At 42.7% G+C, this 22,742-nt stretch overlaps 1 protein-coding gene across 16 annotated transcripts in view; it reads left to right on the top strand.

Annotated features, from left to right (window-relative positions):
- FBRSL1 (fibrosin like 1) overlaps positions 1-22,742 on the top strand; it is a 910,549-nt gene that overhangs the window by 411,046 nt on the left and 476,761 nt on the right. For 15 of the 16 annotated variants that reach the window (XM_054995768.1, XM_054995762.1, XM_054995764.1 and 12 more), the window contains exons 3-4: positions 782-883; positions 19,494-19,529. In XM_054995768.1, the coding sequence (XP_054851743.1) occupies positions 782-883; positions 19,494-19,529 (138 nt within the window). The remainder of the gene's footprint in view (positions 1-781; positions 884-19,493; positions 19,530-22,742) is intronic. The other variant, XM_054995767.1, reaches the window with a different exon arrangement.

Below are 22,742 nucleotides of genomic sequence, written 5' to 3'. Positions count from 1 at the left end.
TAGAAGTCTGGACTGAGCCAGTGTAGCCATCCAAGATCATTTTACCAGAGTAGGGCAACAGTCATTTAGCACACCCATGTGCAGGGCTTTTTTTTCAGCTGGAACGCGGTGGAACGGAGTTCCGGAACCTCTTGAAAATGGTCACATGGCTGGTGGCCCCGCCCCCTGATCTCCAGACAGAGGGGAGTTTAGATTGCCCTCCGCACTGCTGGAGAGGCACGGAGGGCAATCTAAACTCCCCTCTGTCTGGAGATCAGGAGGCGGGGCCACCAGCCATGTGACCATTTTCTCCCAGGGCAACCCACTGAGTTCCACCACTTCTTTTCCCAGAAAAAAAAGCCCTGCCCATGTGTTGTGCATTCTTCACAAGTAAAAGGAGTTGGACATTTTCTTTTTGGTGGTGCCGTCTCCTCAGTTGTTTGTTTCTTTTTTTTTTCTAGTTTGCTTGCAGGTGGCAACCTGCATCCTAAATAGGTACATCCTGCTGCTTGTATAAACTAGGCCTGAAACAATATATCTGACGCTTATATAATAAATGCTAAGTATTGAGCATATCTTCTGCACATGGAAACCTTGTTCACCGTAAACATTTTGTGTGGAGGGAGGTTCAGTTAAGTAGCACTTTCAAACATGCTGTTGCCTACAGGTAATTCTGAGACGGTTTTGTCACTACCCTTCGGAAGAAAATACAACACCCCCTGTTGTTGTTTTGTACTGACAACGAAAACTGCTGTGATTTCCTAAAGCCCCCTTTAAAAATTACATCTCCCATTCTCTGCAGATGAAGGTCCCCCCGAACCGAAGTAGCCGGAACAGCGAAGACGACAGCATCCGAGAGGCCACAAGTTCTCAGCGAAGCAGCTCCAGGGATTGCCTCAGCGATGTGAGTACCGTTGAGAAGCCGGTGGTGACGCTTCATTGCGGCAATTTCATAAATCTCGCTGAACAAACGTTGGCATCCAGAGGTCACTGTGTAATAACTTTTTTTTTCATGTCATGATTGAGTGTTATGGCATAAGTGGCTGCGCTCCCTTGCAAACACTATAATCATAGCGCAAATAATATGATAAGTGAAAGATCAGAGACGGAGAAAACAAAATGGAATTGTTATTCCTGAGAGAAAAGATGGCTCGAGATGGTTTCTTTTTGAGAAGAAAAGTTGCGCTGGGTGTATGCGTTTTAAAAAATGGCTTTTTGTGCAGCCATTTATAAAAATTAGCTACTGTGTCATTAATATTGGATTGCATGAATGTGCCCACCTTTTTGAACGCCTCCTCTGAATTTGGAGGAGCGGAAATTGGGTGGGGGGGACAGGGGGAGTGAGAAGAATGCTGTACTCTAAGGAAAGCCAAGTGCTGATTTTGAGTGAAATGTTATGATAAAACAAAAGCAAGCAGTGGCTTAGTGTGTAAACACGCAAATGGGCTCTTTTTCTTTTTTCCCTCTTTGAATCGCCAAGAAATCAATGGAAGTGCTGGGATAATTTTATGTGAAGGCTTTTTTGTGTTAGCAATTAGCATTTTGCCTTCATTAAAACATGATTTTTTGCTAATTAGGACCTTTCCCGTTAGGAGAGATTTAAATGACGAACAATAATCAAACGCTGGCACAAGGCATGTCTGAAATATTAAATTTAACATTTCAATGGCGAGCCACAGTTACGTCCCAGAGAGAGCGGGTTTTCATGTTGAGTTCTATTAATGTGAAATATGCTTCATAACTAAAACCTGTCACAGGAAAAGCAGCTCACACCAGCCAAATTCAATTGGACAGTTAATTTAGCTTTAAAATTGAAAACACTACCTCTGCTTCAGGATGCAAAAAAGAGGGGGGGAGCCTTTGATAAGCATAATGTATTTGCTATTAAGGCTTTCAGTGTTCATTCTCCGAAAGAAGAAGAAGGAGGTGAGGGGGAAGGAGGGAGAGGAGGAGAAAGGAAATGGCTCCCACAAATGTGTTTAAAAGCTGAAAGTATTTATTAAAAATGTCAGCAGAAAAGTGCTTTTGGCAGATTAAAGCGGGATTCGGCTTGACAGCTCTGACAGCGAAATGTGACTGTGGTGTGTGTGTGTGTGTGTATGTTGGGGTGGGGGAGAATTTGCTGTACATGTTTGGTGTGTGAATGGGGTGCTATAAACAGCCTGTGTGGTTGGTAGAAATTGGGTGGGTTGGAGAACCGGCCGTGCTCCAGCTGTGGTCTCCGTCCAGGATTTTTCTTTAAGTCTTTGAATGCTCAGGGGAACCAAGCAGGGGATGAGGATATGAAGGTCTTTTGAGGTAAATATTATCTTCACTAATGCTTTGTGATGGTGTGCTTTAAAAAACAATCCTAGATGTTCCTATTGTCACGCACGCTCATCAGAGCAACTCTTGACTCCCGTTCTCTTTCTCCCAGGCATTCTTGATAGAGACGTAGCTTACCAGAGCTGAACATACGAAGCTGCCTTATATCGAGCCAGGCAGATGGTCCATCTTGTTCAGTGTTGTCTAATCTGGCAGTGCCTCTCCCAGCACCGGCTGCCTGAGATCCTTTTCAACTGCAGTTGCCAGGCATTGAACTTGGGGCCTTCTGCATAGCAAGAACAAACTCTTCCACAGAACCATAGAAGAGCAAGATGTAAGTCTAGTAGTATCTTAAAGACCAACAAGATTTCCAGGGTATAATTGGATGGGAGACCTCCAGAGAAGACCAGAGTTTCAGAATAAAGCGATGGCAAACCAACTCTCTTAGTCTCTTGCCTTGAAAACCCCAGAAGGGTAGCCGTAAGTCAGTTATGACTTGAGGGCACTTCCCACCACCACCACCAAGCTCCCTTCGTCAGATATGGGAGCTTTGATTCTCGAAAGCTTATGCCCTGAAAATTTTGTTGGTCTCTAAAGTGCTCCTGGACTCGGATCTTGCTCTTCTACTGCAGCCCAGCATGACTATCCACTTCACACTATCTTCCCAGAGCCATAGTCCTTCATAAGGTTTGAGGAAGTTACAAAGCTGCCTTTTACTGAGTTCAGCCACTGGTGCAGCTAACATTATGCTCTGGGCTCTGAACAGCAGTCGCTTTCCACGTCCTCAAGCAGAGTGAGATCTTTCTCAATGTCTGCTACCTGGAAACTCTTTCAAACTGGATATGTCAAAACTGGGCCTCTCTGCCAGGGCTTTTTTTCAGTGGGAACTCGGTGGAATGGAGTTCCAGCACCTCTTAAAAATGGTCACATGGCCAGGTGCCCCGCCCCCTGATCTCCAGACAGAGGGGAGTTGAGATTGCCCTAGGTGCGGAGGGGGCAGGGCCACCGGCCATGTGACCATTTTCGCCAAAGGCGATTTAAACTTTAAAAAACTACCCCCTTGTTCCAGCTGACCCAAAGTGACGTCATTGTGCGGTCTTGAGTTCCACCACCTCCTTTCCCAGAAAAAAAGCCCTGCCTTCTGCATGTAAAACGAGTGTTCTGCCCTTGAGCTCTTGCCCTTCCTTGTTAGCATGAACAGAGATGGCAAGGGAGGAGGACTTTGTTGGCTGGTGGCAACCCCGTTTTCCATATTGCCATGTAGGCACGGGATGGCACAATGAGCAGCCCCGTTGTTTGTTGTAGGAAACGTGGGGTATTTTTTAAGCAAAGGAAGACCTTAGCTCACGGGCACAATTTGTATGTAAAGGGCCTCAGGCCCAGAGCCTGGTACTTCCAGGTAAAATGGTCTCAGGTGGCTCTGCCAGGAAGGGCCTTGCCTGGGAAAGTCAGTGCCGCACAAGATGATGCAGTAGCTGGACTCAGTAATGTTGGGCTGTTGCATTGATTCAAACGCTTCTAATATCCAAGGGTGCTTTTACTCTGTCTTGGAGCTGGAACACTTTGTGGATCTCGGAAAAGGGGAACGTATCATGAACATTGATCAATATTATGCTTTTGAACTCTGATTAACATCCATAATGCCTGTTTATTTATTTGGGTTATTTCTGTGCCGCCTCTTCTGAGTCCTGGCTTTCAATTAAAACCACATCACAATATAAAAACAAGCCCTCTGATCTAGCAGTTTGAAAACTAGGCATAAAATAGAAGCAAACTATTGGGAAGCCGGTAAGAGAACCCTCCCCGCATTTAGAAGTCTGAGTTAAAAGATTTGTTTTTTCCTGCTGCCTAAAAGAAAGTAAAATAGGTGCCAGGAGAGTGTCAAGGGAGAAGGTGAGGCAAAGGTGAAGTGCCACCAAAGAAATACCCTGTCTCTAGTTGCCACTTGCCCTACCTCTGAAGGCAGACGCACAAACAGCAGGACTTGAGAACCAGATCTTAAGTGACAGATTTGCTGGAAAATGTGTGAATACTGTGTGTGTCACAGGTGTACATGTTAGGGTGAATTAGCATCCACAATAGCACGCACACATCATGGGTGCTCCCTCTTTCCCTTTACATGCATTCTCATGTTGTGTGTATACAAGACACCCATTAATCCTGTTTTTCCAACATGTGTACCTTATGCTCTGTATACTTAATGGCTTGGATCTGATGATGCACAGGGAGAAAGATAAACGGATTTGGCATGGCTTCACTTGTGCAAGAACTTGTGCAATGTCTAGTGTTTTCCTTCTGACAAACGACAGTGCCCAGCAATTGGTTGTGCAAAATCTTGTGTAAGTCGAAATGCACGTGGGGCTACAATAAGACTGACTTAAAATGCACTCCTAAGCAGAGTTGCACCAGTCTAAGCTCATTGAAATCAGCGGGCTTAGACTGGAGTAACTCTGCTTAGGAGTGCACTGCTTAGTGCACTGCTTAGGGATTGCACTCTTAGTGTTTCTGCTTGCACAAGAGCTCTAGCACAAACAGAAATTTTGCTCTGGGTCCAACTCATTATGTAGAACATGCTTTTCCAACAAGAGAAATAAAATAAGTGCAGCAACCCTCTCTAATGTACAAAGATTGCTCATAGTCAGTGGGATCCAATCAGCTTTTCTGACTGGGAAAAGGGAAGGAATGGGTCCCCTTTGGCCATAAATAAAAGCAAGGAACTCTAAAATCTAAAGGAAAGCAACTGTGAGCCCTTGTTTCCCTGGAGGAATTGCATAGAAAGAAAAACTAGCTAAGCTGCCCTAAAGGGGAAAAGCATATAAAGAATAACTGCTGTGGAACGGAAGCTAAAGGCAGAACATGTTTAAAAAAATTAAAAAGGCAAGAGCAAAATTGTTAGTCAAAAAGAAGCTGTTTAGTACAGGTAGAGATAAATGCATTGGATCTAACTAGCTTTTCCACTGGTGAAAAGTGGACGAGGGGTTTCTCTTTAACCTATAGCCTATACTGAGAGTCATGGGTCCTTTAGGTACAAAAGCCATAGGAAACTGGGGCTGTATTCAGGATGGGAATTGTGTGAGATGGAGACGAAAAGCTGGCTGGATCTTAACCCCAGTATCTACTGCACTATTTTCAAGAATTAGTCAAAGTACTACAACTTTATTTTAGGGTAGTACCATCTTCTTGTTTAAATTGCGTAAGTTACCTCCAACATTACGAGAAAATGGAAAGTGTGCATAACTGTCTAGAATGGCAACTTGCTAAAGTTATGCTTAGGACGAGAAGCCCTGTCTTGGTGTCTGGATGGCAAATTGTTTTTAAAAGATGCAGGAAACAGTTCGTGAAGACAGCCTGCTTATCTTCAGCTTGCAATGTCCAAGCACCTTTTTAAAAATTCATTGCAAAGCGTGTACCCCTGATGCATGCCTGGAAATCAGGGCTTTTTTTCTGGGAAAAGAAGTGGTGGAACTCAGTGGGTTGCCCTTGGTGAAAATGGTCACATGGCTGGTGGCCCCGCTCCCTGATCTCCAGGCAGAGGGGAGTTCAGATTGCCCTCCGCACCTAGGGCAATCTAAACTCCCCTCTGTCTGGAGATCAGGGGGTGGGGCCACCAGCCATGTGACCATTTTCAAGAGGTTCCGGAACTCCATTCCACCGTGCTTCAGCTGAAAAAAAGCCCTGCTGGGAGTCATCCCCTGTCTAGCTATTGTGAAAGCAGCAGCTACTTCTCCAAAATAAGATTATTTATCTTCTCTCTTATGCAGTTCGACATGGAGTATTAAGAGAGAATTAAGAAGCAAACTATTCCCTTTGCCTCTTTGATTATTTTGATCAAAATGAAATAGGGGGAGGTTTGGGGGATGGTCCCGGGAGGGAAAGAGGGTGTTCTGTTTTGCCTTCCCCTCCTCCCCCCACCACTCCTTGTTCCATAATTGTCCTAATCTTTTCTGATGTCCTGCACAGTGTAAAAAATCCACACAGAGCCTCATATAATGGCTTTTAAAAAAGGGTTTATCTTTTTCTTGACCCATCAGCTTAAGAACTGCCTGCGTTTTTTAATGGATTTTCTCAGTCACTAAATTGAATGGATCGTTCCTCATTATCATTTAAATAGGACCCTCATTCCCCACAAACACTGAACATTTGAATGTGGTGGTAGAGCTGTGTTAATTTGAAATGTATGGAAGCTGGGGGTGGGAGTGGGGGGGGTTACCAGGAGAAGAAGGCAGCCGTGTGGAGTGTGGAATTGCTGGATGTAATTGTCATGGATTCTCAATTTTGTCGCCCCCAAGATGGGAAAATAGACTAATAATTGTCTCCCAGCTCTAGTAGAATAGTTGCCCTAGTTAGCTGAAGCTAACACTCTAATTGTCATGGGGGCATCTAGATGAATGAGGATGTATGCAGGGCACAGCAAGGGCTAAATTGAGTGATATACTAAGGCAAAGAGCAAATTGGCAATTATGGGCCCAGCCGAAAAGGTTGGCAGGTGTGCTGCGTTCTCGTGAGCCCTGAGGGGGAAATTGGAAAATATAAAATATCAACCATAAATACCAGCTGATTAGGAAATATGTTGCAAGAGGTGCTGGCCACTTCTGAGATTTTTTTTAAAAAATGTGTTTTCCCCTCAAGAATTGTGTGGGGGGGCGGGGGGGGGGTTGATTTAATGTCCAAAGAAATAATTACGTCAGCCTCTAGTGAGTCAATTTTAGGGCCTTTTCTCTCGCTCATTCCGGCTGTCTTCCCACTGGTCTAGCAAAGTGGCTTTTAAAATGTTGAAAGGGGGGGGAGTCTTATCTGGAGGGGGCAGAAAGCACAAATGACAAAGGGGTCTCTCCCATTTGAAACATTGTAGCACAGATGCAAATCCTTTCTGACAATGCCTAAATATGGGAGAGTCTTATTAAGTTATTCACGAGAAGGCTGTGTTTGTTGTGACTGGTGCTATTTATGCTTTGTCAGGCATCTTGTTGTCCTTTTTCCCATTATCCTGCTCTTGATATTTTATTGCTCCCTGCTAGGGCATGTCAAAGGAAGTTGTTGTGTCACATGATCTATGTATCTAAGAAGGAACCGAACCACTTATGGTGTCAGGGTTGTACCACTTCACAATGCAAACAGTGAGTCAATGATGGAACATGTCCCCGGTGTAAAAAAAAAAAACCCTGCCTAAGGAAATCTAATGTTTCAGGGAGAAGCTATATAAGAAACAAAAATCTGCTGGATTATACTAAGAAACCTATAAGCAGTGCATGACAGCAACAAACATGCTGTTTCTCTTCTCCCCCTCCACCCCTAGCTACTGATGTTTGGATTCCTTCTAAACATCGAGGTTCCATTTAGCTGTCATGGCCAACAGCTGTTGATACCCGTAATTGCTTCTATTCGTAGGAATTTCTATTTTCTATTTGTAGTGCTTCACCGAGATTCCCTCACCTGCATTCTAGAAAGGTAAATCATAAGAGGTCTGTTCCACATTTTGTTTCCTAAACATGTACATCTATCTGAATTTTCCATTCTGAGTTAAGAGCTAAATTTGGTGTATACTAGCACTGTGTTTCTAGTAGAATTGCCAACTCCAGGTTGGGAAATCCCTGGAAATTTGGGGGGGTGCAGCCTAGAAAGGGTAGTTTGGGGAGGGGGGGGATCTCAGCATGGAATAATGCCATAGAGTCCATGCTCCAAAGCAGCCATTTTATCCAAGGGAACGGATCTTTATATTCTGGATCTCAGTTGTAATTCTGGGAGATCTCTAGGTATCACCTGGAGGTAGGCTATCCTTTTCTTAGCAAGTGTTGGGAAAGGCCTGTCTCAGTCCGGGACCCTGGAATGTCACTGCCAGCCACAGCAGACAGTAGGGCCCTTTCCACACATCCTTAAAGAGATGGCCCACTCACTGAATGCTGGTGGCTTTTCCCCTTGACTCCAGACATCTCGGTTTTCAAAACTGACTCCAGATATCTTTTCAAAATGGTGCGCTCCCAGAAAAAGTGCTGAAAAAACAGAAGCCAGTGTTTGGTGAGTGGGCCATCCCTTTAAGGACATGTGGAAAGGTCCCTAGTTTAGTACTGTCTACTGTGGCTGGCAGTGACATTCCAAGGTCCTATGCACAGAAAAACCTTTTCCAACACTTGCTAAGAAAAGGTAACTATACATTAGAGGAGCTGAACCTGCTGCATACAAACTAGATGATCTGCTTCTAGTTAACATCTCCTCCTCTTATGTCCTTGGGGCTGCAACTCTCAGTTGGGTACAGTCAGGATATGCCTCTGATATATATTTGAAACAGCTTTGAGGCCAGAAAGCTTTGCAGACATGAGAGGCAGATAGAACTGGCAAAATCAACGGATGGAAAAGATACACCCTACTTAATCCCTGTATGTCTTGACTAGACGCCACCATGCTTGGAGAACAGAGATGGAATAAATATAATTTGAAGTGAACATTTCATGCTGTGTTAACTTGTGCTGAATGACCAGGTATTTGGCAACTCAGTCTTACTTAAGGGTACATCTACATTGGACTCTCCTTTCATCTGATTTGGGCTTTCAGTGCATGTCCAAAAATTTAGGAAGCAACAATTCTTTCTCCACCCCAGCCCTAAATCCTCCACGTTGTAGAAAGTTTTGTCTCTATCCCATGTGGAATATGCCACCCAAGCTGTCTTCACAAATCCTCTCTTAGTTCCAAATAATCTTAAAGAGGATTCTTTGCAAGGTAGCTTTTGGGTTATCCATTTGAAAGGTGAGACATCATGTTTGTTGAGAGAAAACTGCGTGTGTTGATGTGGTTGGTTCTTGGAGGAGATGTCGGGCATACTTTAACTTGTAAGAATCCACAAAGAGTATCTGTCTCACAAGGCACTTTCTGTTGGGGAAATCACATGCTCCTGCTACCTTTGCTCCCAGAAATTATTCCAGCAAGCATCCTAAAGGAAGCAGGTCTGCCACAAAAAATGGTGGCCCTGTTTAAGTTTATAAATTTCCTGTCATAGTACATGATACAACTTACTTCATGCCCCTATAATTTATTTATTATTTTTATTTAATTGGATTTGTAGTCTGCTCACCGCGCATGCGGGCTGCCAATCATGGGGGCAGGAAAATGCTCATCTTACTGGGGAAGTTGTACTGCACATGACCAATGCAGAGAACATGACATGAGCCTGTCATTTTTGGCGGCAGCCATGTGTTTCTTAAGGCATGTCATTTCACTCTAAAGAGACGGTCCCAAAGAATTCACAGTTGATGAGAATTGATAAAAGGGCAGAAGTAATTTGCCCAAATTTTCACAAGTGATCAGCGGAACCAGAACTGATTTCTGAAGGTTTCTTCTGTCTGCTCCACTTTTTATCCACTGGATCACATGGCTGTCCTGCTTTTCTTTTGCTTGCTTTCTTATGGCAGCGTGCAAAAACACATATTGCATCTTATTTCAAAAGAAATAACTTGTGATAGTAGCTCATAAAACATCCGCTTTGAAAAGCCCTGCAGTCCAAGTCGAGCTCTGCCAGCATGTTTCCCCCCCTCCAAATTACAAGCAGAGAGAGGTTCTTTTAGGAATTGAGGAGAGATTAAAAAAAAAAATTACAGACTGAAGGGATATCTCAAGGGCCTTAGTAATAGGATAATGAAGCCTTTTAACTTTTACGTCAGTGGTTCAAATTCAGCCCAGGTTGGTAAAATTACCAAAAGGCATCTAATGGCCTGTCTGAATACCTACATGAAAAGAATTGTTGGTTCCTTTATGGAGAGATGTCTGTAGTACTGAAGGCGCCAGCCCATCACTGTGGTAATTGGTACCTTCCCTAGCAGGGAAGCCAAGAACCCTTTTGGTAATAGAGGCCGAAGCAGTGATTTGCCCCTTAACTGTTTCTTCTCCAAATCCTGGCAAATACAACTCGCTTCTAAAGTTTAAGGCCATAGATGCTTGCATACCCTAATTTAATCTTCATGTGCATGCCTTCAGCTGAAGATAGTGGTTGTACCAGCATTTTCTAAATAGAAATAGCCATATGAGTCAAGATTAGCTCACTTGGAAGGGGAAAAAAGAAGTCCAAAGATGGGTGCCTGTCTTTTTTCCTTCTAATGCAAGTGGCAAGAATGGGATAACTTCAAACTGGGAAGCTCATGTGGAATTGCAAAGGTTAAACTGTCTCTTCCCCTCCCTGCATAGACCCAGTTTTTGTTGGGGCTGCAGAGTTGCCACTTCTATTTTAACAGGGCTGGGGAGATCGGGGCTAATCAGGATCTCCTAGTGATTTTGTCTGTAGAGAATCAAAAAGAGTCCAGTAGCACCTTTAAGACTAACCAACTTTATTGTCGCATAAGCTTTCGAGAATCACAGCTCTCTTCGTCAGATGCAATCTGATGAAGAGAGCTGTGATTCTCGAAAGCTTATGCGACAATAAAGTTGGTTAGTCTTAAAGGTGCTACTGGACTCTTTTTGATTTTGCTACTACAGACTAACACGGCTAACTCCTCTGCATCTATGTCTATAGAGACTTTCACTGAGGTGGTAATCGGATGTCTGGATTAAGTTTGCATTTGGAGGCTCACAAGACTGAATGTTCCATCATTTGATTAAAAGAAAATCCCTACAGAAAACTAAATAGACTTAGAACCCTTCTCTTTTTCATTCTGTATCCTGTATGCAGAGAATGTTTTGTACAGAGGAGTGCTCAGTCTGAAGTAGTTTTTCTTCTCTGTGTGTACTAATTTTGGATTATTATTCTGTCTGGGGTGGGGGGTCTGTATACTGCTGATTATTTTGCTTTTAAATGCTTTATTGTTAAAATGTTTTAATGATGTTTTGTTTTCTACTTCAGAAGTCTTTGGCTGGAAGGTGGGATTAAAAAAAAAACTTAAAGAAACACAACTAAGGCACAGGTAGCAGCTTTGTTTAGACTGCACAAGAAACGTCCGTTTCTTACAGACATGACTGTGGCTTGTTTGATGTGCTCACCTTCTCTCCTGGTTTCAGAAGCCTGACATTAAACTCCAGTTTGTCATGGCATCCAAATGCAAATTCCTTGTCAAACTGGAGTGTTTTTTTCTCTTCTCCATAAACCTCCATTTAATTTTGATTTAGAATTGTGGTTTGTGGGGAAGATACAAATTCCAATTAGTTTAGGGACCCTCATTTGAACACCAAGTCAGGTTGGAATTTATTAAAAGTAATAGATTGCAATCTCTCTTGCGCGGCATAATGGGGGCGGGGTGAGAGAGTATATAAGCCCAGCAGCAAACTAGGTTTATGCCTGTCACAATCAAGCCACTCTTTGTCACTACAAACAGATCTAAATTTGTGGTACCACAATAGGGCCAGCAAGACCTAGCAATCTCCTTTGTGTTAGGGGCAGGGGTGTGTTTGGGTTAATAATGCAAGAAAATTACTCTTTGTAAACTCAGTTTTTGGTCATTAACTGTTCTCATATAGTGTAGGTATTTATGCTAGCAATAAAATAACTGTTAGGGTTCAGAAGAAAATGTGACCAAAAGAGTTATAGGTACGGTGAGCAACATGTGTGGTCAGTCTAAAGAGAGCCTGTACCTCAATACGAGAGCATCTGCTTGCATACAGAAAGTCCTAGATAAATTCAATTACTGGCATCTCTGGTGAAATGACCTCGGGTACCAGAAGACCTTTCACTGCCTGAGCCCTTGGGGTGCTGCTGCCATAGAAAATACTGAGCTAGATAGACTAATATTTTGACACTCAGCCTTATGTCTTGACTGAAAGTTTCTTCGCATATCAAAGCATTGCAATGATGGCATGAGAGAAAACATTCTCTTGGAATACTTGGTACTTCTTTTCAGGTGTTATGGGCCCAGGCAATAGGCAAAAAATTTCCACCTCAATAAAGATAGTAGTAGTTTACTGCAAGTATGCACTTCTAGAAGTGTACATGTGATCCAAATTACTAGTTTGTCTCATTGCTACTGTTCATCCTAGATTTCTGGTCACTACTGACAAAAATAATTTTCTAGCTCTTTCCCATTCAGACTATGCTTATGTTTTGGTTGTCCATCTTACCAACTGCATTTTTAAAAACTTCTAAATATTTCTTTTCAAAAATTTTCAATGGCATTGGATGTGAGATGAGAAATGTGTATCGCCTCTTCTGGAAAGAATATTTGTTGTCTAAGCCCAACCATTGGAAAGGATCTGAAGAACTAGTTCCCGAGAGCTCACCAATTTTACTAGCTTTATGTCAACAGTAATGTTTACTGCTCAAACAAAAAGCATCCAGCATTCATTTCCAAGAAATGTTGATCTTAAACAGGGAGAATCTGTTCAGTTTTTACCACTGGAAATTCTGGAAAAAACATACACATGTTCAGGGCTTTTTTTCTGGGAAAAAGGTGGTGGAACTCAGTGGTGGAACTCAGGACCGCACAATGACATTACTTTGGGTCAGCTGGAACAAGGGGGGAGTTTTTTAAGTTTACATTGCCCTCGGCAAAAATGATCACATGGCTGGTGGCCACGCCCCTGATCTCCAGACAGAGGAGCGTTTAGAGTGCCCTCTGTGCTGTATGGCACGGAGGGCAATCTAAACTCCCCTCTGTCTGGAGATCAGGGGGTGGGGCCACTGGCCATGTGACCATTTTCAAGAGGTGCCAGAACTCCGTTCCACCGCGTTCCAGCTGAAAAAAAGCCCTGCACATGTTACAAAGCATTGTGTCAATTTTCTGTCTTTTAATGGACATCATATTTTGCATTTAGTGAAGAGACAGCTGGATTGTTGTCCCCTTCCTCTTCCCCACCCCACTCCATTTTTACCCAATCCTGATCATGTAAACAGACACAAGTTTGATGGAATGTATTTCCAGGTATACACATGAGTTTATGAAGCTTTGTTCATAGCTCCATCTGTCCTGGTACTGTCAACCAGCTTTGACTGGCAAATGCTCTTGGAGGTGCAGAATAGAAAAGGAACAAGTGGGGAACCCAAAAAACCCACCCACCCCTTCATTTTCTCCTTCCTCATTATGTCCTCTTTCCCTTCCCTGTCCCCTATAGCTTCTTCCCCCTTCCCTGCTTCCTTCTCTTCTTCCCACCCCCAGTCTTCACCTTTCCCCCTTCCCTCCTCCCCCTTTGCAGCCTCTCCTCTATAGCCCGGTTTCCTGGTGCTGTCTGAGCTGGGCCCAGTTGCATAGTGGGGAGCCTGAAAGGACTTCTGGCGGTTACTTCACTTTCCTCTGAACACCCTCCTTCACATTGTTTCCTCTTTCCCTCCTCCTGGCAGCTCATCTTTCCCTATGTCCTTCTCTCCTTCAAACCCACTAAACAACTTATCTTCCTCCGCATCTTAACCTATATTTATTAATTTATTTCATTTATGTATTATCTCCACAATGGAGAACCAAAGCAGCTTACATCATTCTCCTTGCCTCCAATTACCCTCACAACAACCCTGAGAGGTAGGTTAGGCTGACAGTGTGTGACCGGATCAAAGTCACCCAATGAGCTTCCACAGCAGAGTTGTGATTCAAACCTGTGTCTCCCAGATCCTACTCTGAAGTTCTAACACTACACTACATGGACTTTTATGGGGAGCACTGTTGAACAGCAGCAAGCAACTAGGCTTGCGTGAGTCATGCAAGTCAGGTGATAGCAAGCCACCAAATGGTTGCTGGGGGTTCTGTCCCCTTCGAATTCTCCCTCAAAGGCCCAAACAGCCCTGGGAAGGGCTCTGTTCTCTCCCCCTACCTTTTACTGTCAGAAGCTAAGCCTAGAACACTGGCTAAACTGTTATGATTGCCAAGCAACAAACACTGAGGGCATCTGGTTAAGGCTACAGGTGCTCCTTTTATCATTTTGGGTTTTTTAACCCCTCCCCCAGGTTTTTCTGCAAACCTGGGGCATTTTTCATGTGTGTAGGAAGATCTACCTAGTCTGTTAATGGCTCCAGTCTCCAGATTTAAGTATCCACAGATCAGAGCCACTTGGCTGTTAATATATAAGATACCAGATCTGCCTTCAAACCAAACAGTTGTGCCGAGAATCCCTTTAAGCACTTAAACCATCTGAATTACCCACCCACCCCTCTCCATACACATAGCAACTGAGCCTCAATGTTCTCAGGTGCAAATATCAGTGCAACAAAACGCGTTTCCTTTTTGCTGTCTTTTGTGAGTGCCTCTTGAGTTTTCACATATAGGATAAGGAAATGTGGTGAGAAGTTGTGCTTGCTAGTGCTGTCGTTTTAGAGCTCTGCTCCAAAGGAAACATTAGAATTTACAGCTAAAATTGCTGTCTTTATTCATACCCCAAACAGTGTTGGTTTTGTTTGTGTGCTGAGTGTGTTGAAAGCCCACATAAAGGAAAAATACCTCCTGCCACACTTGAGCTTTATTTACATTACCTGTGCCGCCTCTTTTTTGGTTACTGAGTTGTCTAAAATTAATACAGTTTAATTCCACAAAACTAGAGACCTTTCCCCTCTTCTATCATGGACAATGAATGGAAGACAGATGGTTTTCTAGGGATGTCTCTTTGCCTGGGTAATGAGCTCATGCCACATAGAAAGTTTACCTGTTGTAACATAACAGCATTATAGAATCATGTAGTGACAACTGGTCAAGCGCATGGCAACAGTGCATATCAGGAGGAGCTACATAAAGTTGTTGGCCTCCTGGTACATATGGATTTGACATCTAAAAAGGGCTTATATTTCAGGCACAGCCTGTCTATTCAACTTGTGTTCCAGGTTGGGTGGCAATCAAAAGAAATTAAAGAGCTCTTTGCTTTAGCTGACTTCCCCTTTAATTCTCCCTGGTTTGACCTCATCAATAAGTACAGTCTGCCATGTGCAACAGAGATGGTAGTAGTTCTTTGCATGACATAAAAACATGTCTGTTTCAACAATGTAAATGGATATGACAAAATCAATAAACGTTTTGGATCTTTGTCATGTCATAAAGCAGAATGGAGGCAATGGGAATCTTGCATTAACAGTTGATCGGTAAATAGCTGCACAATGGACCTTGTATGGTTATATGCCGGACCCGAGAGTTTGCTTTAATAGCTTTAGAGAGGTCCAACCAGCAATAAACTATGTTGACATGGCATTTCTTTTACCATCAGTTTCCTGTTCACTGCTAATAGTTTTGCACCATAAAGAGGATAAAGTAAAGACAAACAAATAAAACCATTTGCTTCAGGGTACTAATCTTTACAAGGGTTAACATTTTCCAGATATATCCATCTGCTAGGCTTAGAAAACAAACAAACCTTTGGGGACGCTGAAAGTGTAGGGCTTGTGAACGCAGTTGCCATTCATCCACATGTAGAACTTTGGCATTGTTCTCACGGGAGTGTTAAGTCTGTCTCAGATTGACGGTGGTGGATCGCATGATGGAAAATAAGAGCCCTGTTGTATCAGAACAGTGATCTAGCATTCACTTTCTCATAGTGGCCCAAAAATGTCTCTGGATGGCAAGTAGCCCATGAAGGCAAAAGCTTTTGAGAGCCAGTTTGGTGTAGTGGTTAAGAGCACGGGACTCTAATCTGGAGAGCCGGGTTTGATTCCCCACTCCTCCACAAAGCCAGCTGGGTGACCTTGGGCGAGTCACAGTTCTCTTGAGCTCTCTTAGCCCCACCCACCTCACAGGGTGATTGTTGTGGGGTAATAATAACACTTTGTAAACCGCTCTGAGTGGGCATTAAGTTGTCCTGAAGGGCGGTATTATAAATCGAATGTTATTATTTCCCTATTTCTGCCTCCACATCCTGCAACTGATAGTTAGAAGTACACTGCCACTGAACAGTCTAATACTCTTTGAGTCCTGGTGAGAAAAGTAGACTAGAAATGAATAAATAACCTGGAACTTCTATTTACCCATCATGGCTAATAGCTAGGGTTGCCAGGTCCCTGTACCCTCCTTGCAGGAGGAGGGGGGTTCTGGCACTTACTTTGTGACTTGTTGATTGTTGTTTTCATGCTGTCACAATGACATCACTTCCAAGTGATATCATCATGCCAGCCACAAGCATGCTACTGTGCTTCATGTGAGGAAAATTCAGCCCATTTGAGGCCCAAATTGGCCCCAGAAAAGCACGGAAGCATGTCTGCAGCTGGCGTAATGATGTCACTTCAGGAAGTGATGTCATGCCCCACCAGGAGCACGCCCAGTGCACGCTTTCCTGGGTTGCCTGCTGGTGGCAAGTGATCTCCGGGGGGCATGCCACGTCCCACCAGAAGTTAGCGATTGGCAGGCAACGGGGCAAATCCCCGGGAGATTGCCCACCACCAGCGGGCAAATTGGATGCCTTCTAATAGCTATAGATGAATCCATGCTCCATGACTTTCTCATCCAGCAGTTCTTAACTTTTCATCAACTACCACCCACCAAGTATGCACAATTATTACCTGATTCCGCCCCCTCCATAAAAAAATGTGCATAAAAACAGTATGCCAGGCAAGACAACTTTATTCATGATGCATGCTTATGATGATACTTAAGTTTAGGAAGGGGTGTGTGAAATCTACTGTTATCAGAAAAGCCTGGAAGAAAATATGTGCTTTGGCTACACAGGTTATCTTACTCTAGAGAAAAGAGCTGTATTCTCTGCCAATTATTGCCAGGAGGCTGATTGGTCGATAATTGCTTGGATCAGTTTTATAGCATTTTTGGTAGATGGGTGTAATTGGTGATGTTTTCCAGGTGTCTGGTATAATTCCATTCAAGTTTGCCAATGTGAATAGAGGTGCAAGCAAGGATATCTTACTCTAGAGGAGAGAGCTGGATTCAGCACCTTATTGGGTCCCTTCCACCTCAAAAAACCTACGTATGTGAGAAAGGATGTTTAAGAAAATAAGCACAGTAATCCTGAATATGTGGCTTGGCAGATTTTCTGAGAGGTCTGCACGTAGGGCATGAAGGCAACAGCGTTTTTCTACCAAATAACTGGTATGCAGAAGTTGCTACAGACATGTGTAAGTAGGTGATGCTTCCTGTAAGCTGTTGCTTTCTGAGTGGCATCTGTATAAGCAATTCTGAAGGAACATACCCTTAATTTCTCAGCTTGTTTTGTTGAGATCTGTCATCAATATCCCCTGACCCAAAGAATAACATGATTATGATATGGAACCATTCACGTACAAATTGGTAGAGAAAGCATCATGTGAATGGTTTCTTGATTTATTGATTAGAAAACCACACATCTTGTATCTTCATGCCTGGGGCTGATGTCCTTATATTTGACTCTCTCTCAAGAGTCATTTTAATCCATCCCATTGTTAAGTTTGGTGTAAGAGCAGCAGGACTCTAATCTGGAGATACAGGTTTGATTCTCCACTGCTCCGCTTGAAGCCAGCTGGGTGACCTTGGGTCAGTCACTTAAGAGCAGCAGGACTCTAATCTGGAAAGCCAGGTTTGATTCCTCACTCCTCCGCTTGAAGCCAGCTGGGTGACCTTGGGTCAGTCACAGCTTCTCGGAGCTCTCGGAGCCCCACCCATCTCACAGGGTGATTGTCGTGAGGATAATAACAACACTCTTTGTAAACTGCTCTGAGTGTGTCATTAAGTTGTCCTGAACGGCGGTATATAAATCGAATGTTATTATTAGTATGAAGTCTTGCTCTTAGCTCAGAGTGGCTCATAGTAAAACCATCCAAAGTAGATATGCCAAAACAATGTCAATGAAAGTATCTCAGGTATTAAATCAATAGCTCCCTCTTAATTTTCAATTTGACTAGTAGCCAGTCTGAAGGCAGAAAAGGTACAGTTCAAGAACAGCCAAGCGGTGGGCCGGCATTAAGGAAGTTCAGCAGCTGAGGCATGGGTCACATTCACTGTGCACAGAGAGGCTGATGTGGGTGAGCTTCAGGTGTCACTATAGATCGGGAGTACTTTGGGCAGGTTCTACAAGAACTGCACAATTGTAACATGGGAAAAGCTTTCATAGAGGCATTGGCAGAAATGTAGAAGCAGGTAACACGTCCCAGGTCTGGTTTCCAGAGTCTCCTCTTAAAAGATCTTGGGTAGTAGTGCTGGGAAAGACCTTGGAGAAGAACCGCTAGGTTGAATCCACACGTCCTGGCGCATCCCAGCGTTGCACTAAACTTCCGGAAGTTTGTGCTAAACTTCCGGAAGTATAGCATCTTTTTAGCGCGATTTCTGACATTGCGCTACAAGTCAGAAATTGTGCTAGAAAGATGCTATACTTCTGGAAGTTTAGCGAAAGTTTGGCGCAATGCCGGGACATGTGGATTCAGCCCTAGTCAGTAGAGACTGTGTTCTGTTAGAGGGACCAAGGTCACATTTATTCATTAAAATACTTCTATCTTGCCTTTCATACAGTCCACGGATTTGACTGTGTATGTCTCTATGTCCTTATCAGTTCCCCTTGTGGTAAATCCATTGGCGAACCACAAATGTTTTTTTCAGAGAGTTACAGAGAATAAGCCTATTGTTTATTTATTTATCATCTGCCTGAGACTTAGTGTAGATTACAAAATATAAAAACAGGGCACTAAAATAGTATAATAGAAACAATAAAACAAGAGAGTAGGACACATTAGAAAACAACACAGGTAAAGTATAAGATTTGACATACTATACTCAATGCAAAAACGGGATACAAAAGTTAGAAAACAAGGCAGTAAAAGCCAGATAAGACTTACAATAAACAGTACGATAGAATACAATCCCATTCCCTTTATAAAAATTCTGTCTTGAACAATTCTGTGTTTAAACATTCTGCAGAATGATAGAAGCGTGGGAGCCTTCCACACGGTGGGAGCCACAAACACAGGTACAGTGTTTAAGGGACCTTGAGTTGGCTAGGAAAGATCTCTGCCTAAGATTTCAGAGAACTGCTCTCCGTTAGGGTAGACGATTACGGGGCACAATGAACCAATGATCTAACTTGTTGTACAGCAGCTTCACACACCGTTGTGTGTTCAAAGGTTTTATTTCTTTTATTTCCCTATTTATTTAGACCATTTTTATGGGCTAATGCTTATTTCTGCATGCTCGGCCTACCTATGTCTTTGTAGTAGAGGGGCACACTCAGCTTCCTGCCGTTGTTAGCTGAGATACAGGAGCAATAGTCAGCAGCAATTCTGTATCTTAATAAGAGTTATAAGGGAAACAGCACTTTGCTATTGCATGGGGTGGGAAACTCACCTGATTTTCCTCCCTTTGTGGCATTATGCACAACTTCCTTTGTTACTTACTCCGGCATCCTATTCCTTCCCACAGAGTTCTGCTCAATCGCTTTCGGGAAAAGGCTATTCGGTAAGTCACCTTACAGCTAATTCTTCTATTTTGTTTCCGTTGCTGTTTTGATTGTGAAGGCAGGCGTTGCCCGTTGCTTGTTCCCAGATGCAAAGAGAAATACCAGCCATGAAAAACAGGCTTTGAAGAAAGCACAGCCATCTCTCTAAACCATCCCTCTAACATGTGAGAGTCTTAGTTTATTTTCTCAATCTTTTGCTCATTTCAGTTTATCCAACACGTGCAGCTGACAAATCAAAGCCCGTAGTTACAAAATAGAAACTGCTGACTTTGGCTGAGTAAAACCAAAATATTCCTTTTTGTTGCTGTTATTTCTTTTGCTATGTATTTGAAAATAGGAAGGGACAACGGGCAACCCCGGAACACAAACCGAGAGGAAACGACAAGACCAGGGATACTCAAAGCATAGAATTAATTTTGTATATTTTTTCAATTTTTAAATTTTTGAAGTGCAAAGTGCAAAAGTGCTATTGTGAATAAATACATAATTAATCATACAGTATAAATACAAAAATACAAAGTCCATTAGTTTTCAAACTTGAAATTATCAATCTTCACTGTCCGGAATTCATTCAAATCTTTAAAATGCAAAATGCCAATAATGGTGAAGGAAGCCGGTAGATAGGGAGTTGTGCAAGATGTTGTTCATACACAGTCCAAGAATTTGAATAAATATCTAAAAAACGCCGACGGGAATGTGCAGGCAATTATTATTAACCCGTTTCGTGAGTAAAAAACTCACTTCATCCTGGGCATAAAGCAATTCAAAACAGACATACTGTGAAAGTAGAAAGTAACAATATATATATACACACCATTCTACAATAAAAACATTAATTGGGATTATACTCACAGTACATTACAGGCACAGAACACACTCTCCTACCGCTTGCAAAAGGATGGTATTCACGGACTAATGACAAATGAAAAGGACTACTGTATTATACCACTGAATGGGGCCGGGCTAAATAGAAACTGCTGACTTTGGCTGAGTAAAACGAAAATATTCCTTTTTGTTGCTGTTATTTCTTTTGCCATGTATTTGAAAATAAGCATTTTTAATCGTAACATCAGTCCATTCAGACTCAAAATACAGAGAAGAAAGAGTTAGTTAGTTAGTTAGTTAGTTAGTTGGTTAGTTGGTTAGTTGGTTAGTTGGTTAGTTAGTTAGTTAGTTAGTTAGTTAGTTAGTTAGTTAGTTAGTTAGTTAGTTAGATGATGTTGTTTTCAATGTAGTTTGGTCTGAAACTACTTTTGTAAAGGCATCATAGAAAGCAGCAGCAGTTACAATATACAGCCTGAACCGTTGTACATTGAAGACCATTTTTGCACATCTGTATAGGGACGACCCGTTCACCAAACGTTGGCGACATCTCCATTTACAAAACGGTTGCAGGCAGTTTGGCTTCTGTTTCTTCAGCGCCTTTTTGGAGACCGTAGAAAGTGCGTTCCCAGAAAAGATGCCAAAAAAACAGAAGCCAAACAGCCTGCAACCGTTTTGAAAATGGAGACATCTGGAGTCAAGGGGAAAAGCCGCCAGCATTCAGTGTGTGGGCCTTCCCTTTAAGGACATGTGGAAATGGCCCAAGTTAGAAAGGGATAGGGGCAAATGACATGTTTTGTTTGGGATCTGTGATCAGGTGTTCCAACGTGAACTTCAAGTTTAAAAAGCAGTAATGGGCGGGGGGTGTCCAACATGGATCAGGACAAGAGCGGCTTATGGAAGTAGCACAAGGTGAATGTATTAACAGAACTCCTTAGTAGGGATAGGGGGAAAGACATGTATACTACATATACCTCTCTCCCCTGCCATTGGGCTAATGGCAGATGGGGAGGAGGTTTTTTTATAAAGAAACTATATGTGGGGGAGTTGATTATCACCACCGCCTCTAGTTTACTAGTGCAACTCTGATCCAAATCTCCCTGCCACCCCTACACACGCACCACACACAGAGAGCTTTTAAAGGTTAAAGTACATGTTGGGAGATCTAATCACATATCCTTGTGCTATTGTGACTGTAGATGATTCAGCATATGTAGTTTGATCTTTAAATGAACCGGAAGAACTGTGCTGGATTGGTTTTGTATAGCACAGGATGTTTTCCCAGAAAAGTTACAGCGAGGTTTCTGAAACATCTTCAAATGTATTCTGGACTTAACAGATTTTGACTTGCCAAAAATCCCGATTCCTGTGATAAAATCGTGTTCATAAAGGTGTTTCTTTTTCCTTCCAACCATCAATCACCATGATAAACAGCAATTGTATTTCAGTAGCACCTTAAAGACCAACAAGATTTTCAGGATATAAGCTTTCAAGATTCAAAGCGCCCTTCATCAAGTATCTGACAAAGGGAGTTTTGACTCTCTAGAGATTATACCCTGAAATTCTTGTTAGTCTTTAAGGTGTTACTAGACTCAAATCTTGCTGTTCTACTGCAGACCAAACATGGTGCTTTGGGTAAAGAGCCCATACATTTTCAGTCAGATCGCTAATAAATTTTACTTTATAACGAAGTATTGGTTCAAGACTAGAACGAAGTGGTCTTCTTTGATTCTGTGTATGGTCAAGCCACGAAGCTGCGGTTTCTTTCACCTATATCACTTGTGTTTACTATGGGAAATTGTTTCGGGGATGAAAAATTATAACTGCCCTAGATAAGGCAAGGCTAGGTTGGGTGTTGAAATGAAGTTGGAAGGCCCACATGTTTCTGAATCTCCCCTCCTTGCACAGCACCTAAGCAGTTTTTAAAAAAAGAAATGAGAGCAAGGAACAGAATCAAGCATAACGTAGCAGAGCAATCCAAAGCCAGCTGGCAAATAGCATCAGAAAAGTCCTATCTTTTTTTGACTACTTCCACTGAAGCCTTAAATTAAGTTCCCTGCCAGACAGAAAAAGAAAGAGAACTCTTAATCCCTTTACCATTTCTAATTGACAGTAGTTACTGTTGTTGCAAATGCTGTCGTTGGTGAAGTTCTGTATTTTTCGCAACTCAAGGCACGCTTTTTCGGATGGCCGGTTTTTAGTTGTCTTGGTACAGCAGCTGGTCATAATGCAACCCTTTTCAATCCTTGCTTGCAAAGTTTGCTTTTAAAGGTTTTCACAGGATTTTGGAGGCTGAGAGAATGCACTGATTTGCATCTCATGGGAATTTTAATATATACTGTACGTCAGGTAAGCATTCAAGCTTATCTCCTGCATTTAAAACATTTTGT

Source organism: Eublepharis macularius, chromosome 13, assembly GCF_028583425.1.
Source record: "Eublepharis macularius isolate TG4126 chromosome 13, MPM_Emac_v1.0, whole genome shotgun sequence".
Classification (NCBI taxonomy): Eukaryota; Metazoa; Chordata; class Lepidosauria; order Squamata; family Eublepharidae; genus Eublepharis; species Eublepharis macularius.
This window is presented reverse-complemented; position numbering and strand designations above follow the sequence as displayed.